The sequence below is a fragment of the Dinoponera quadriceps genome, unplaced genomic scaffold, assembly GCF_001313825.1.
Source record: "Dinoponera quadriceps isolate SergipeBrazil2010 unplaced genomic scaffold, ASM131382v1 scaffold566, whole genome shotgun sequence".
NCBI classification, from domain to species: Eukaryota; Metazoa; Arthropoda; class Insecta; order Hymenoptera; family Formicidae; genus Dinoponera; species Dinoponera quadriceps.
The window spans coordinates 3,479,303-3,491,862 of NW_014555972.1; the positions used below are offsets into that span (position 1 = coordinate 3,479,303).

The window sequence follows — 12,560 nt, forward strand, 5'->3', positions numbered from 1 at the left end:
TATATATAATGCAGAAACCAAAATCTGGTTTACAAAAGATTCAACTGATGTCTAGTTAAATTTGATTTACATTCCCATATGCAATAATAAAATTTCTAGATCTCCGTGTTAATATGTTAAGCCAAAGCCGGAATACGATTATTTTGCGAATTGGTTCGGATCTTCGTATTTTAAATGATCTGATCAGTTAAACGCACACATACACACATTTCAATTAGGAAAATGATAATTTCGCGTTCTCTACTACTCAGCCATGAATAGAACTATGAAACTTGTTGAATATTGAATATGAAACATAGACTTGTTGAATATTGACCAATTTGGTCAGCCAAATCTTGGATTGGTTTAGACTTCCGGCTTTGGCCACACATATAATAAAACAAAGTTTCCTAAAATTTTCTCTGCGAAACTAATGTTATGAAAATACAAATATTAATTAGAAATATTTGCTCCTCTATTTTACATTCGTTACAGGAACGAGTATTGTATAAAATATTTATTCTGACTGTGCCATGAAGAAGGATTATTAAGGAAATACTTATATGTGTGTATATATGTATATGTATGTATGTATGTATGTATATGTATATATACACACACACACACACACACACACACATATATATATATATATATACATATATGTATGCATACATATATCCCAATTGTAAAATTTATTTTATTATATAGATATAAACGTGGAAACACATACTTCTGTAGTTCCCTAGGAAACAAACAACTGATACAAATTAGTTAATTCCAAAATATATCTAAGTAATCTATGTAAGTTTATAGAAATATATATGTACATATATATTATATACGCGTTTCCAGCATGTTTTAATATAGTATAATAATATTTTTGACAAAATAGAGTACAAATGCGTAAGTGTTCCTTATCAACAATATTATAAATAGGATACCACATTGGCTGCGTTCGAGAAGCGCGCGCTATTAGCGCTATTATGTAATTCTGTCTTTAATTTTCCTTCGATGAGTCATCAAGATAAAAGAACGCAATAGCGCTGAAAACGCGCTCCCGGAACGCAGTCAACGTATCGTGTGTATCCCCATCCGACATAAAATATATACTTTACACAAATTCCGTAGTATGTTTTTTTTATTTTAACGAGGACACATAATGTGTCTACCTCCATCCACGGGTAATGTTGCACCTGTAATGTAGCTGGCGTCGTCGCTCGCTAAAAAGGCAATTGTCTTCGCGACCTCCATAGGGTCACCCGTTCTTCCAAGAGCATGTGTCTCTTTGCTATGTTCGAAAAATTCCTTCAGGTGACTCTCGCTCATCCCAGCTCTACGATGGATATTCGTCACTATGACACCAGGATTTACAGCATTCACGCGAACCTTTAATAAATAACACGAAGCATTGGAGTGATATTCGAAAGCAATACTAAAAGTCGCGAATGAAAGGAACGTAATTCTACTTGTTTATCTGCCAGTTCCAGAGCGACACAACGTGTTAATTGATCCACAGCCGATTTGCTCATGCTGTACGCCAGGATATTCTTGAAAGACCTCAGTCCGGCTACGCTAGAGACGTTGACAATGTTGCCCTTGGTCGCAATCAAATGAGGCGTCGCAAGCATCGTTAATTGATACACAGAACGAAGGTTTAAGTTAAAAACTCTGAAAAGATTACTTGTAAATTGATGTACCATTATCCAATGATTATTGTAACTATATGAGGCAAAGGATATATATTTCATCTACTTTTGCTTTGCAAGTAATAATGCATGCTAACTAAAAGCAGAGTGAGTATAAGCAATTCAAGCAATTCAATGAATTGTAAATATATATATTAGACTATCATGCATACCTGTCATATTGTTCCAAACTCGTAGATTTTATATCACCTGTTTCCAAAGTTCCAGCATTATTAACTAAAACATCCAGTTTACCATAGTGTTTGATGGTTTGGTCAATGATATTTTTTACATCGTTTTCATTAGTAAGTTCTCCCGTCACGACAAATATCTTGGACTGTTCACACTGCTCGGCTACTTTGCTCAAGTTATCCTTATTGCGCCCAGTTATTGATAATGATGCACCAAGTTTCGCAAAATAAATAGCAGTCGCAGCTCCGATACCTGAACTGGCACCTGTTATTAAAACTACCTTTTCTACAAAAGACATCTAGAACAAAAAATATATATCAAGAGCATTGTAAAAAAATTATGGGGATCATAATTTCAATTTAATCAGTGAAAAATATATCAATATGTACTGTTGAGAAAGTTCTTAAAAGTAAGTGTTTCTACTGGTAAATTTAAGAATTATATATTAAAATTTATAATCTTGAAGATTTTCATAATGTCAATGTTGTTAATTATAAAATAGTTGTGATTTTTTATATTTATTATATCAAGGAACAAATGTGTAATTTAATATTTTTTTCACTTCATATTACATAATTTGCTATTTAATTATTCAGTTATGATACATTATGACACCTTATGATATATTAGAGTTGTTCTAATATTTATTAATACACAGTATGATTGTTAATATATATATGATACAGGATTTGATATAATAATATAAACGTTAGTTGTGAATATCAGCGAAACATATCAGTTGTGATATTTCACTGATATTCGTTCCTAACTCTCATACTCTAAATTATTACAACACCAAACGTAATATCAATTTGGTTATTAATTTTCATAACTGGTTATATGTGTAAAAACATTTCGCATCTAAATTCACTATTAAATTTAATGTGAATGTTTTTAACAATATACGATACTTACTATGTAACAGCGCGACACAACCTTCTAAAAGGAAGAAATTAGTAACTGGTAGGCAAGAAATACGAGATCAGTAAATCATGATTCGTCAATTTGTAGAGAAAAACCGGTTTTATTTTTCTAAGTATAACCAGTGCGAACCAGCGCTATAAGGCGATATGATTGACGGATCATTCAGTTAAAAGGAACAAACCAAGTTTGATGCAGAGAAGGGAAACCGGTGTTTGATCCCCACTCCACCGATTCATTGCAACAGCGAAAGCACGTTCAAAGTTCGAATGTCTCAGCATTGCCAACTAACGGCGAAGCAACGCAGGAAATAGGAACACGAAATGTTGCTTAAACATTTTTCACAAATTATTAAATTATTGATCATATTTCAAATATGACTGAAAGAAATGACATATAAGTTTGCATTAAATGCCAACGATATGATGGCACCGAGCCATACACGCACAGAAGCATCGCGTGGCCATGCGCACAGCTTCAGCCGTCTCTGATTGATTCGATGCGAGTCGAGTTTGAGGCATCACTAGCGAGCACGTGTCCCAAAGTTAAAATCGGAAGTTATTGCACTTGTCTGATGTAACAATTTCAAAGATAAAACAAATACATTTTTTAACGCGTGTTTCAGCTGTGATACATTATGGATGCAAATAAAGGCGAGATAGATGAAACTATAGAAATTATACTTTTAATTAATTTCTCCATAAATGAAGGTATATATGCATGTACATATATATGCATTACGTGTACAAGAAAATTATGAAAAAGAATTATGTAAAAGAAATTATTTATTAGTGGTTATAAGAGTTTCTTCACTGATTTTTATTAAATTTTACATTTACATTATACATTTTAATATGTAGAATGTATATAATAATGAAAGTTGTCACTGTGTGTTGGAAACAAAGTAGTCAATTTTTAAGGTTGGAAAACATAACTCATAATTTAGAATAATAATGTTTTAATTATATTGTATTATAAGCATTAAAATATATAATAAAGTTAAAAATTAGTGAAGGGATTTATTTACTTTGTACTTATTGTCTTCTTTTAATCAATTATATGTTACCTTTATAAATTATTTATATTATATTTCAGTTCCCAATTTGCCATGTGATGTACGCAACATATTGAATGGCAACTATGAAGATGTAATAAATAATACAATCTCTGCATTTATAATCAAAGAAAGAAATAATCATGATAATTTAGAAGAAATTATACATAAAGTTATGAGTGAAACTAATGCACATCATTTATGGTTATACGCTGGAATAGCGTCTTTATTATACTTTACACAATGCAATTGGACAGGTCCATATGTCGACGAGGATATTGACTGGTTGAAAGCTGAAAGGCACAAAGCGTTCGAGAAATTATCATTATACGACGAGTGTAATATAAATGTGCAAAAACCAGAGTTGCTCTATTTGTCTAAAATGATTTTCTCTAATATAGACTTGCAACTCAAGTACAAAAGCTGCATTTGGTGGTTACTTAGAGCCAACTTGTTGCATCAGCACATATTAGATGAGAATTTAGGGACAATATTTGAAGAAACTGAAAATCTAATATTGAGAATCGATTCTCTTAGTCTGTTAGAAGATTCTCTTTGTAAGCTTTTGTTCAATCTGGAAGCTGCTAGGTTTTACTTGTGCTTCCGAAGAATACAGGATTCTGAAAAATATCTTGATCAAGCACAGAACATAGCAAACTTAACATTGACTCTACAAGGGGCAATGGGAAAACGTACAAAATATCAGTTGGAGGAAAAGTCACAGCTATACTTGAAAGTGGTAGTAAACAAAAATATTTTCCCAACGATAGATTGTGAAGACACACCAATATCTGCGACTCTAGATGACGCGTCGAGGTTGGAATATATTGAGTTTTCAGAGCATATAGAGGAAACCCAGTTGGGTGCGGTGGAAGAAGCTGTAATTTTAACAAAATAGTAAGTACAATCTGTATCTTTGTACACATAGTTGTTTACAAGATTTAAAGAATATTAATATAGTTATTAGCACTCAGTTACAGATATGTCAGCCTAAGCACAAACTCACTCGAGAGGAAATCAGTCCCTACATGACTGTAAGTTATGATAATCCTCTCTTTCTTTCATTATTAATTACATTCTCGATATAATATTTACCAAAAAAAAAAAATATTCTTCCAGAAAGTTATAGAGAACACAAAGAATTGGTCGTTAAAAATGGCTTCTCTGTACTATCGTTGCTTACTAGAGCGTGATCACTTTAGGACTGCAGAGCGATGTCTGAAGCAAGGATTCTCTCTGGAGAAAGAGTACAATAATGGAAAAGCACCTGTAGCCAGAAGAATCGATCTATTTTTCGTGAGTGGTATGAAACCTATTTGGACGTTGAGAGAGGAAGTGGCTTGCCAAATGTTTCATTTCGATATGGTGAAGGCTGCTTTGGAAGTCTATACGAAACTCGGTTTATGGGAAAAAGTGATTACCTGTTACCGCAGATTAGATCTAAATCATAAAGTACGTATTTCTTATACCGCAAGTGTAATATAATACAAAGTACATTAGTAAAGAGTTGTAAGTTGAACATTTGCAGGCAGCTGAGATCATTCAACAAGAGTTATCCAAGAAACCTACAGTGAAGTTATGGTGCATGTTAGGAGACGTAACTGGCGATGTGAGTCATTACAAGACAGCATGGAGATTGTCCGGAGAAAGTAGCAGTAGAGCACAAAGGCAATGGGGATATCATTATTTCACGAGGAAACATGTCAGTGAGGAAATCTTGAATTTTCATCTTAATCCTTTAACGTGAACTTTCAACGTGATGCATGGTACTTTTTAGTATGTTGAGGCTATACCACACTTGAAATTATCGGTCGAGTTGAATAACATTCAAGAAGACGCGTGGTTCAGACTGGGCTACGCTGCATTACTGATAGAAAATTGGAATTTAGCTGCCACAGCATATAGACGCTACTGTGCTCTAGAACCATCTGTACGTGGATTGATATCTTTGTTAATTTAATGTAATATGTTTGAAATATAAAAAAAAATGTGCAATTCAAATTCTAGAATTTCGAGGCATGGAACAATTTAGCAAAAGCGTACATAAAAACGGGAGATCTAGCGAGGGCACGAAAATCTCTGGAGGACGCTGTGAAATGTGATTACGATCGTTGGGAAGTATGGGATAATTTCATGGTCGTCAACACCGATTTAGGACATTTTTCAGAAGTAGGCGATATATAAATATATATATATTTGATAATTTAATTTTCTACAAAACCTTCTCACGCTATCTAAGTATTATCTTTAATAGTAGTATCGCATCCGGCATTAATAATTACATAAACGTAGAGTAACGCTTTTATATGTATCAATTATAAATATCTTTAAATTATTTAATTCTGTTCCAGGTCATTCGATGTTACCATCGCATCCTGGACTTGAAAGGTGCCCACCTGGATGTCCAAGTTCTCCGAATATTAACAGATGCCATAGTCAACGATATCAGTGACGCAAATGGAAATCCGGCATCTCGTTTGCTTCCGAAGAGTTTAGAATTATTTGGAAGACTCAGTGTTAAGATGGATAACGCGCACATTTGGAGAATGTATGCCCAACTCGCTGTATTGAAGAAGACAGATGTCGATGATGAGAAAGCAGCGCATTACTTGCAGAAAGCGTACCGCGTTGCCACTTGTGATCCGCACTGGTCCGATAATGAAGATCAAACTTTGTATGTGTTAGAATTATGCTGTGACTTAGCACAGGCGTATCTACGTTGCGCCGACCCTGACGCGGTCAATAAGAAGAGAAAGATGCTGGGAAGCGCGAAATTATCGCTTCAGAAAGTCGCGAAGGAGGTCAAGAAGCGGGAATGGACTCATTCGAGTATCCTCGAGCCGTTGGCCAAAGTTGAAGAGTACTTAACGGTTGTAACGAATGATTTGGATGAAATAAAACTAATATAGAGTCGAAGAAGCAGGTACATCCTTTTCGTACACACAGAATTCTTCATTGAATTTAGCAAATGGGAAAATTTGCAAGTTCGAATTTGTCCGCCCACTTACTTATTCGCATGCAGGATTTCAACAATCATTGTGAGCACTCACATACCCACTCGTGTGTGTATTGGACGATACGCGTATAAAAATTTCCAGTCGCTCGCTCACGAGATCATTTTACACATTGTATTCGGATTACAATTCATCGACAACGTAACGAAGGGAACAAAACTCCCTACATTTTCACGGAAAGATTCTTCAACTTTGTAAAAAGTTGTTATACCACTAATAATTACGTTTAGCTAGTAACTTAATACTGAAAACATGCAGCCGCGATATGCATAGTACATTCTAATTAACGATACACCGCTATAATCGTTCGAACGAAGTCGTTCGTCCGCAAATAAACTATATAAACAAGAGAAACAAGAAAATCGAGATGCAGATTCGCGTGATCGATCGACATGCGCTTCAAAAATGGTGGAGTAACTTTCGTTTCGTACACGAACATCTACCGTGATGTTTTTCACATTCAACCGAATCCACCAATTTACAATTGAACCCGTTTACGTAAACAATGATAGGATAAAGGCGAGAGGACCAAGTTGTCGCTCGCACACTCTCTGGGAGCTGGGTGAAACTTTCAGAAGTAACTGTCGCTCTCGTTGTTCTCGACGGATTCTTTCTTGGCGGCTATCAGATTCTCCCATTGTGCGATGAGCGTGCTGCGACGTCGTGGGTTGGGCTGTAAACACACAATAAATATGTGCATGTATATAATACATCTTATAATAAATTACGACGAGACATCTTCATCGCAGCTATCAATTTCAGGTGTCGACAGAGAGGCATCGCTGAGGAATCGCGTCTGCTTTGAATCGTCACGTGATTGTTCGGCCATTGTATTCTTCGTATTCACGACGCGCCTTACCTTGTGTTTCCCTTTGTGCTCTCTCTCAACCTCGTCCTCGTTCAAGGTGTTGGTGGAAGCACCGCTTCTGAGCGAACTGGAGCCGTCGTAAATGTCGGAATCGTTATCGTTTCCTATATCGAGCAAATTCGGCTGAGACTTTGCCAACATCTGCGATCTCATCAGTCTGAAAGAACAACAATCGAGGTTTTCTCCTGAATCCTACGTACGAGTTTCACTCGACGTATGAGAGATTTCCCGGTTACGCAAGCATTATATATTTATTATGTGTTTTGTTACATTACTTCTTGTGCATATTGTTGTTATTACAGGCGTGCACAACAACCTTTTGTCTCTTGGCGCATAATCTTAAAAAACCTTTCGTCGTTGCAAACAGAGGCAAATATTGTAAAAAGAGTAAATTGCTCAAGTTCATGATAGAACTGAAAACCTATAAATGTCTGCGAAAAGTGAGCTTGTGGTCTTGAAATCAAGGAAATAAGAAATCAGGGCGATATTTGCTTGCGCAAATTCTTTACGAGGAAAAAAAGGATGTCCCTTGCTCTAGAGACGCGCATGTTCTCGTACCTTAGCTCGTTCTCGCGTTCTCTCATATCATGCAGCTCCTTCTGGATCTTCTGCTCGACCGGCACGTATCCCTTTCTCGCCGGTGGCTTCTTCGGCTCGTCGTCCGGCTCCAGTTGTATCTCCAACGTTCGGTTGAAGGCCTTGATACTCAGAGGATTGAGCGTGATGGTGGGCGTTATGGGCGGATTCAGGATGTCGTTGGTGCCCGACTTGTTCTTATTGTAGATCTTGCCCCGCGTAGCCAGGAACCTGTGCATCAGGCCCTTCTGGCTTGGTGCGCTGGCGAAACGTAACGGCGTCGGCGTTGTGCGCGTAGATATCACTCCGTTCGTCATCTTTGGCGTCAGGTTCGACGACAGCGAGTTCAAGCTCACCGCTTCCAGAATCTGCGGCGTGGACGTTGTCCTCTTCAGCTTGCCGGAAGCTAAGGCTTGCGGCATGCGTCGCACCTATATAGAATGAGACCACTAATGAGGGATATCACTCCGGAAAAAGGGGGATTATTTTTCTCATTCTTTTTTTGTGATTCTTTTCACTTTACTAACGTGATAATTTACCACCATGGATAAGAATTCTGGCGACAAACACAATGAATTATCACATTAACAAAGTGAAAAAAAGTGCTGAAGTCGGCGTGGGTCCAAAATTAAATGGATCCAAAAAAGTCCAAATGAAAAAATTGACATATTATTAAATTTGTAACTTTTCGCGAAAGTAATAGTCTATTCTATATTTAAACCAAAGATTTAGATCTAAGTAAATACATGTTATTAGTATACCTACCAAATTTATTATACAACATATATTTATTGTGTATGTTTTTTTTTTAATTTTTTAGATATCTTTTTTCTCGGTGTTCGAGACTCGAATGGTATTATTTCTGCCAATCGAGATCCCTTCGGGCAATTTTAGACGTCCTCTGTCTAATTCACAGAGACAAGTATTTTAAACACGACGCAAGTAAGTACGCGTAAGTATGCGTGTCTGTGGGTTTGTGTGTATCTTAATGTTACCTTGGAGTCCACCGTTTCGTGGGACGTGGTCTTAATGCTACCCACGTTCCGCAGTTCGTGTTCCCTCTCGGTGACCTCTTCGATCTCCCTCTGTATTCTGTCCGTCGCCTTCCTCAACTGCTCCACTCTATGTTCCGCCTGCGTGCACACACGCCGAAAAGCTTTTATTATGTAAAAATTGTTATGAATGCGATTCGTGTCCGCCCGAATCTCGGCTTCTCCTCGCGATAAGCGAGACGGGGATCTCTTGTTATTAAATCGGCTGCGATGAATCATGGAATCGAAGGAAAAAGACAGACAATAGAAGGAGGAACTTTAGTTAACATTTTAGTTGACAATTTCAATGAAAAATACAAATCCGGAAATGAATAGTTTCCTTCCTCTCTGTAGCATTCTCTTTTATAAAATCTGCATTCCTTTAAAAGTAGAGATCAGTGCGGAGATGAACTCTATCTCACAGCGTGGCGTGAGACAGTTTTGAAAGACGCAACACAGGTTCTCCACCCGTGTTTTCGGCTCTACGACGCGCAAAAGGAAAAGTTCCGTGATTCTTTCCTCCCAGCTTGTCACTCGCTTATTCCTTGCCCTCTGCTCACGCCCCCGCTTCGCCGTGGAAAAACCTAACTGCAAGACGCATGAATCGAACTGCAGATCTAGTGTCAATAACCGCGCTAACGGGAAACGGATTCCAGAAAACTAGCTGAACGCAACGCCGTAAAATATCTGTTGTTACGTTTCAACGGGGGCCTTTAAATTCGTTGCGGTTACAACAGACGGGCCCTCCCGCAGTAATATCGTTCTCTTCTCTTTCTTATTCTCTTTCTCATCCCGCTTTATCGCGACGCAGAGAGAGCGTGTCAGGTAATTGGCCGCTTCACGGAACCTTCGAATTTCAATACGTACCCAGTAAACGAGAAATCATTAAAACAACGTTATCACGATGATATTTTATGACGTGTAATGTTTTCAAACATGTAGCTCTTCACGCTGTCACGATAAACGTCATTGTTAACATTTGACTCAAATATTAAAGATAACATTTTTACATTATAATTTTAATATTTAGGAATATTGCATTATCGAATCACAGTTTAAAAACACTTGTAAAATACGTCAAAATTCCATCCAGGATATCTCTCGGAGCTCAACGTTAACTGATGAATCGGTCGCGATGAGAGAAAGAGAGAGCGAAGGAAAGAGAGAGATTCGCTGGGGTACACCGGCTGCATTTTTTCGTTCAACGTGTGTCACTGAAACACTTTCGGGGGACTACATCGGCGCGGCGGAAGGACGAAACGGGTTTTCTCGCGGATGCGGCGAATCGCTCGCAAGAATGCAGTAGCAATCAGCGGCGTTAGCTTCATCGACCGTCGTTCCGATGAACCTGCAATCTCTCGCGCGTCTTATCAGTTCATTATCTGCGAAAAAATCTATTGCGTTTCATTGTACGCCTCGCCGTAACAGGTTGTCGCGAAGTCACATAGCGAGCGAATGACACACACACGAAATGACAGATAAAATGACGCATTCTCCGGAAAGGAAAAAAACGAGGTGTCAAAGCGAGACCGAAATCGCGATCGATCTCGACAGGAAACGAAGGCCGATGTCTCGCGTTGATAAAAGCATATTTATCAATCATCTCTTCATCGCGACACCCCGGGTAGAACAGAAAATGACGATGACGTCAAAACAACGAAGAAATGACTGTAATACTTATATCTCGATCATTTATCTCATCATTTCAACGCCTTTTTCACGTCACTTTTTCTGTTCTACTTCTGACGTCCTCCCCATCTCTTTCATTCCCAGATAGACAGAAATACCGAATATAACATGCAAACATTTAATGTATATTTTATAATGACATTGCAACAGCACATATTTAAAATATGCTTGTTTACAAAAATATTTATTTATTACGCCATCATTTTAATCAAAGTACTGACTTCTTATTCCCGACAAGTAAGAAATCATTAACACAACTCCTTATTGCAATGACATCTTGTAACATGTAACTTCTTCAAATATGTTTTTAATGTTGTATATAACATCGTTGTTAGCAATATTTGACCCAAACGTTAAAATATAATATTCCTACACTATGATTTTAATATTTAGAAATGTTATATTATGAAGTAATAGCTTAAAGAAGTCTACATAAAATCAATATTTCAAGATTGATTTAACGTTTCTTGCTTACTGGGTCAACACAATAATTCCGGGTTAATTGCGTTCTCTTTCAGGCAAAATAAGCAGCAATACTTATCAGAATATCGCCGCAATTTTCACGACGTCAGATGACATCTTCTCTTATATATTGTGACAAAACTCTTGTTATACAAGAATACATCTTAACGTATTTATGCTAATCATCATACAATATACCGAAATATGGCTATCTAGGTTTTCTCTTGCTCGTTCGTCCCATTTCGATGTTAATCATTATCTCTTCACCTTCCCGTAGTTTACCGAAATAATAATTTCGGAGACAAAGACGGCATTGTCGCATTTGAGATTTAATCTCCCGGAAGTGCTTCAGTATCGTCCGCGCAATCTGCTTGTTGTGAGTGTATCTGTGTATGTGTGTGTGTATGTGTGTGTCTACTTGCACGTACGAGATATCCCGTAAGCCGCGGTCTCAATAGATTCCGCGGCAGATTCGGAGTCTCGAATTTTCCCCGGCGGGAAAATCGAGGAGATCTCCGCGTTTACACCGAAAAACCCGCCGTCCCTACCGAGCGTCAAGCCAACTTCGACGGATCTTCTTGTCGGCTCCTCCCTTGCGAAGGATTTGCGAGTCGAGTTTCGTAAGGTAATCGTATGTCGCCGGTAAAAATGTGAAAAAAAAAAAGAAAAAAAGTGCAAAACAATCCCTTTTTTCAGACCTTTATCTCACGATGCGGCCGTAGACGCTTCCGCGTAGGAACTCGACGATAACACCGAAACGAGTTTCTCCGTGGAATTCCAGAGCGAGCAGCTGCAGCGCGGCCAGGGATGCCGTCCTCAGTAAACTGAGGGCCGCTGGAAGCCGCCGCGGCTGTAATCACCGTTTCCTTTCTAATAAAATGGGGCACACAACTCTTCCCACCTCTTTGAAATCCCCTCTCCCTCTCAAAAGTGTACCATCTTCGCTTCCGTCGAGAGCACTCGAGCGGCCGACTTGGGTTCCGGCGAGTTCTTCGAGGATTCCCCGATTTTCGAAACGCCTCGAGCCGAATTCCACCGACGCGCGTTTTCCCTCCGCCAGCTGGTCGTGCCGCCCCCCCCCCCCCC

General features: G+C 38.2%; 3 protein-coding genes across 6 annotated transcripts in view; 1 reads left to right on the forward strand and 2 right to left on the reverse strand.

Annotated features, from left to right (window-relative positions):
• Positions 1 to 673: 673 nt before the first annotated feature.
• On the reverse strand, positions 674 to 2,995 carry LOC106746332 (3-oxoacyl-[acyl-carrier-protein] reductase FabG). Of its 3 annotated transcripts, none has more exons than XM_014622857.1 (4): positions 2,638 to 2,694; positions 1,841 to 2,157; positions 1,449 to 1,650; positions 674 to 1,368 (listed from the first exon to the last, which is right to left on the reverse strand). In XM_014622857.1, the coding sequence occupies exons 2-4, from the start codon at positions 2,155 to 2,157 to the stop codon at positions 1,126 to 1,128; spliced, it is 762 nt and encodes a 253-aa protein (XP_014478343.1). In that variant the 5' UTR covers positions 2,638 to 2,694; the 3' UTR covers positions 674 to 1,125. The 3 variants fall into 3 exon arrangements, with proteins under 3 accessions (XP_014478343.1, XP_014478342.1, XP_014478341.1); XM_014622856.1 differs by lacking the exon at positions 2,638 to 2,694 and adding an exon at positions 2,475 to 2,628; XM_014622855.1 differs by lacking the exon at positions 2,638 to 2,694 and adding an exon at positions 2,775 to 2,995 and having other exon boundaries at positions 675 to 1,368.
• Positions 2,996 to 3,291: 296 nt separating this feature from the next.
• Positions 3,292 to 6,768, forward strand: LOC106746330 (tetratricopeptide repeat protein 27). The gene is made up of 8 exons (XM_014622851.1): positions 3,292 to 3,490; positions 3,876 to 4,731; positions 4,802 to 4,868; positions 4,954 to 5,286; positions 5,363 to 5,536; positions 5,612 to 5,764; positions 5,842 to 6,003; positions 6,186 to 6,768. Exons 1-8 carry the CDS (start codon positions 3,418 to 3,420, stop codon positions 6,741 to 6,743), a joined length of 2,376 nt encoding a protein of 791 aa, XP_014478337.1. The 5' UTR covers positions 3,292 to 3,417; the 3' UTR covers positions 6,744 to 6,768.
• A 635-nt stretch (positions 6,769 to 7,403) lies between these two features.
• LOC106746331 overlaps positions 7,404 to 12,560 on the reverse strand; it is a 6,757-nt gene continuing 1,600 nt past the window's right edge. For both annotated transcript variants that reach the window (XM_014622853.1, XM_014622852.1), the window contains exons 2-5: positions 9,288 to 9,425; positions 8,275 to 8,723; positions 7,708 to 7,873; positions 7,404 to 7,521 (exon numbers count right to left, since the gene is read on the reverse strand). In XM_014622853.1, the coding sequence (XP_014478339.1) occupies positions 7,420 to 7,521; positions 7,708 to 7,873; positions 8,275 to 8,714 (708 nt within the window). In that variant the 5' untranslated portion in view covers positions 8,715 to 8,723; positions 9,288 to 9,425 and the 3' untranslated portion in view covers positions 7,404 to 7,419. The remainder of the gene's footprint in view (positions 7,522 to 7,707; positions 7,874 to 8,274; positions 8,724 to 9,287; positions 9,426 to 12,560) is intronic.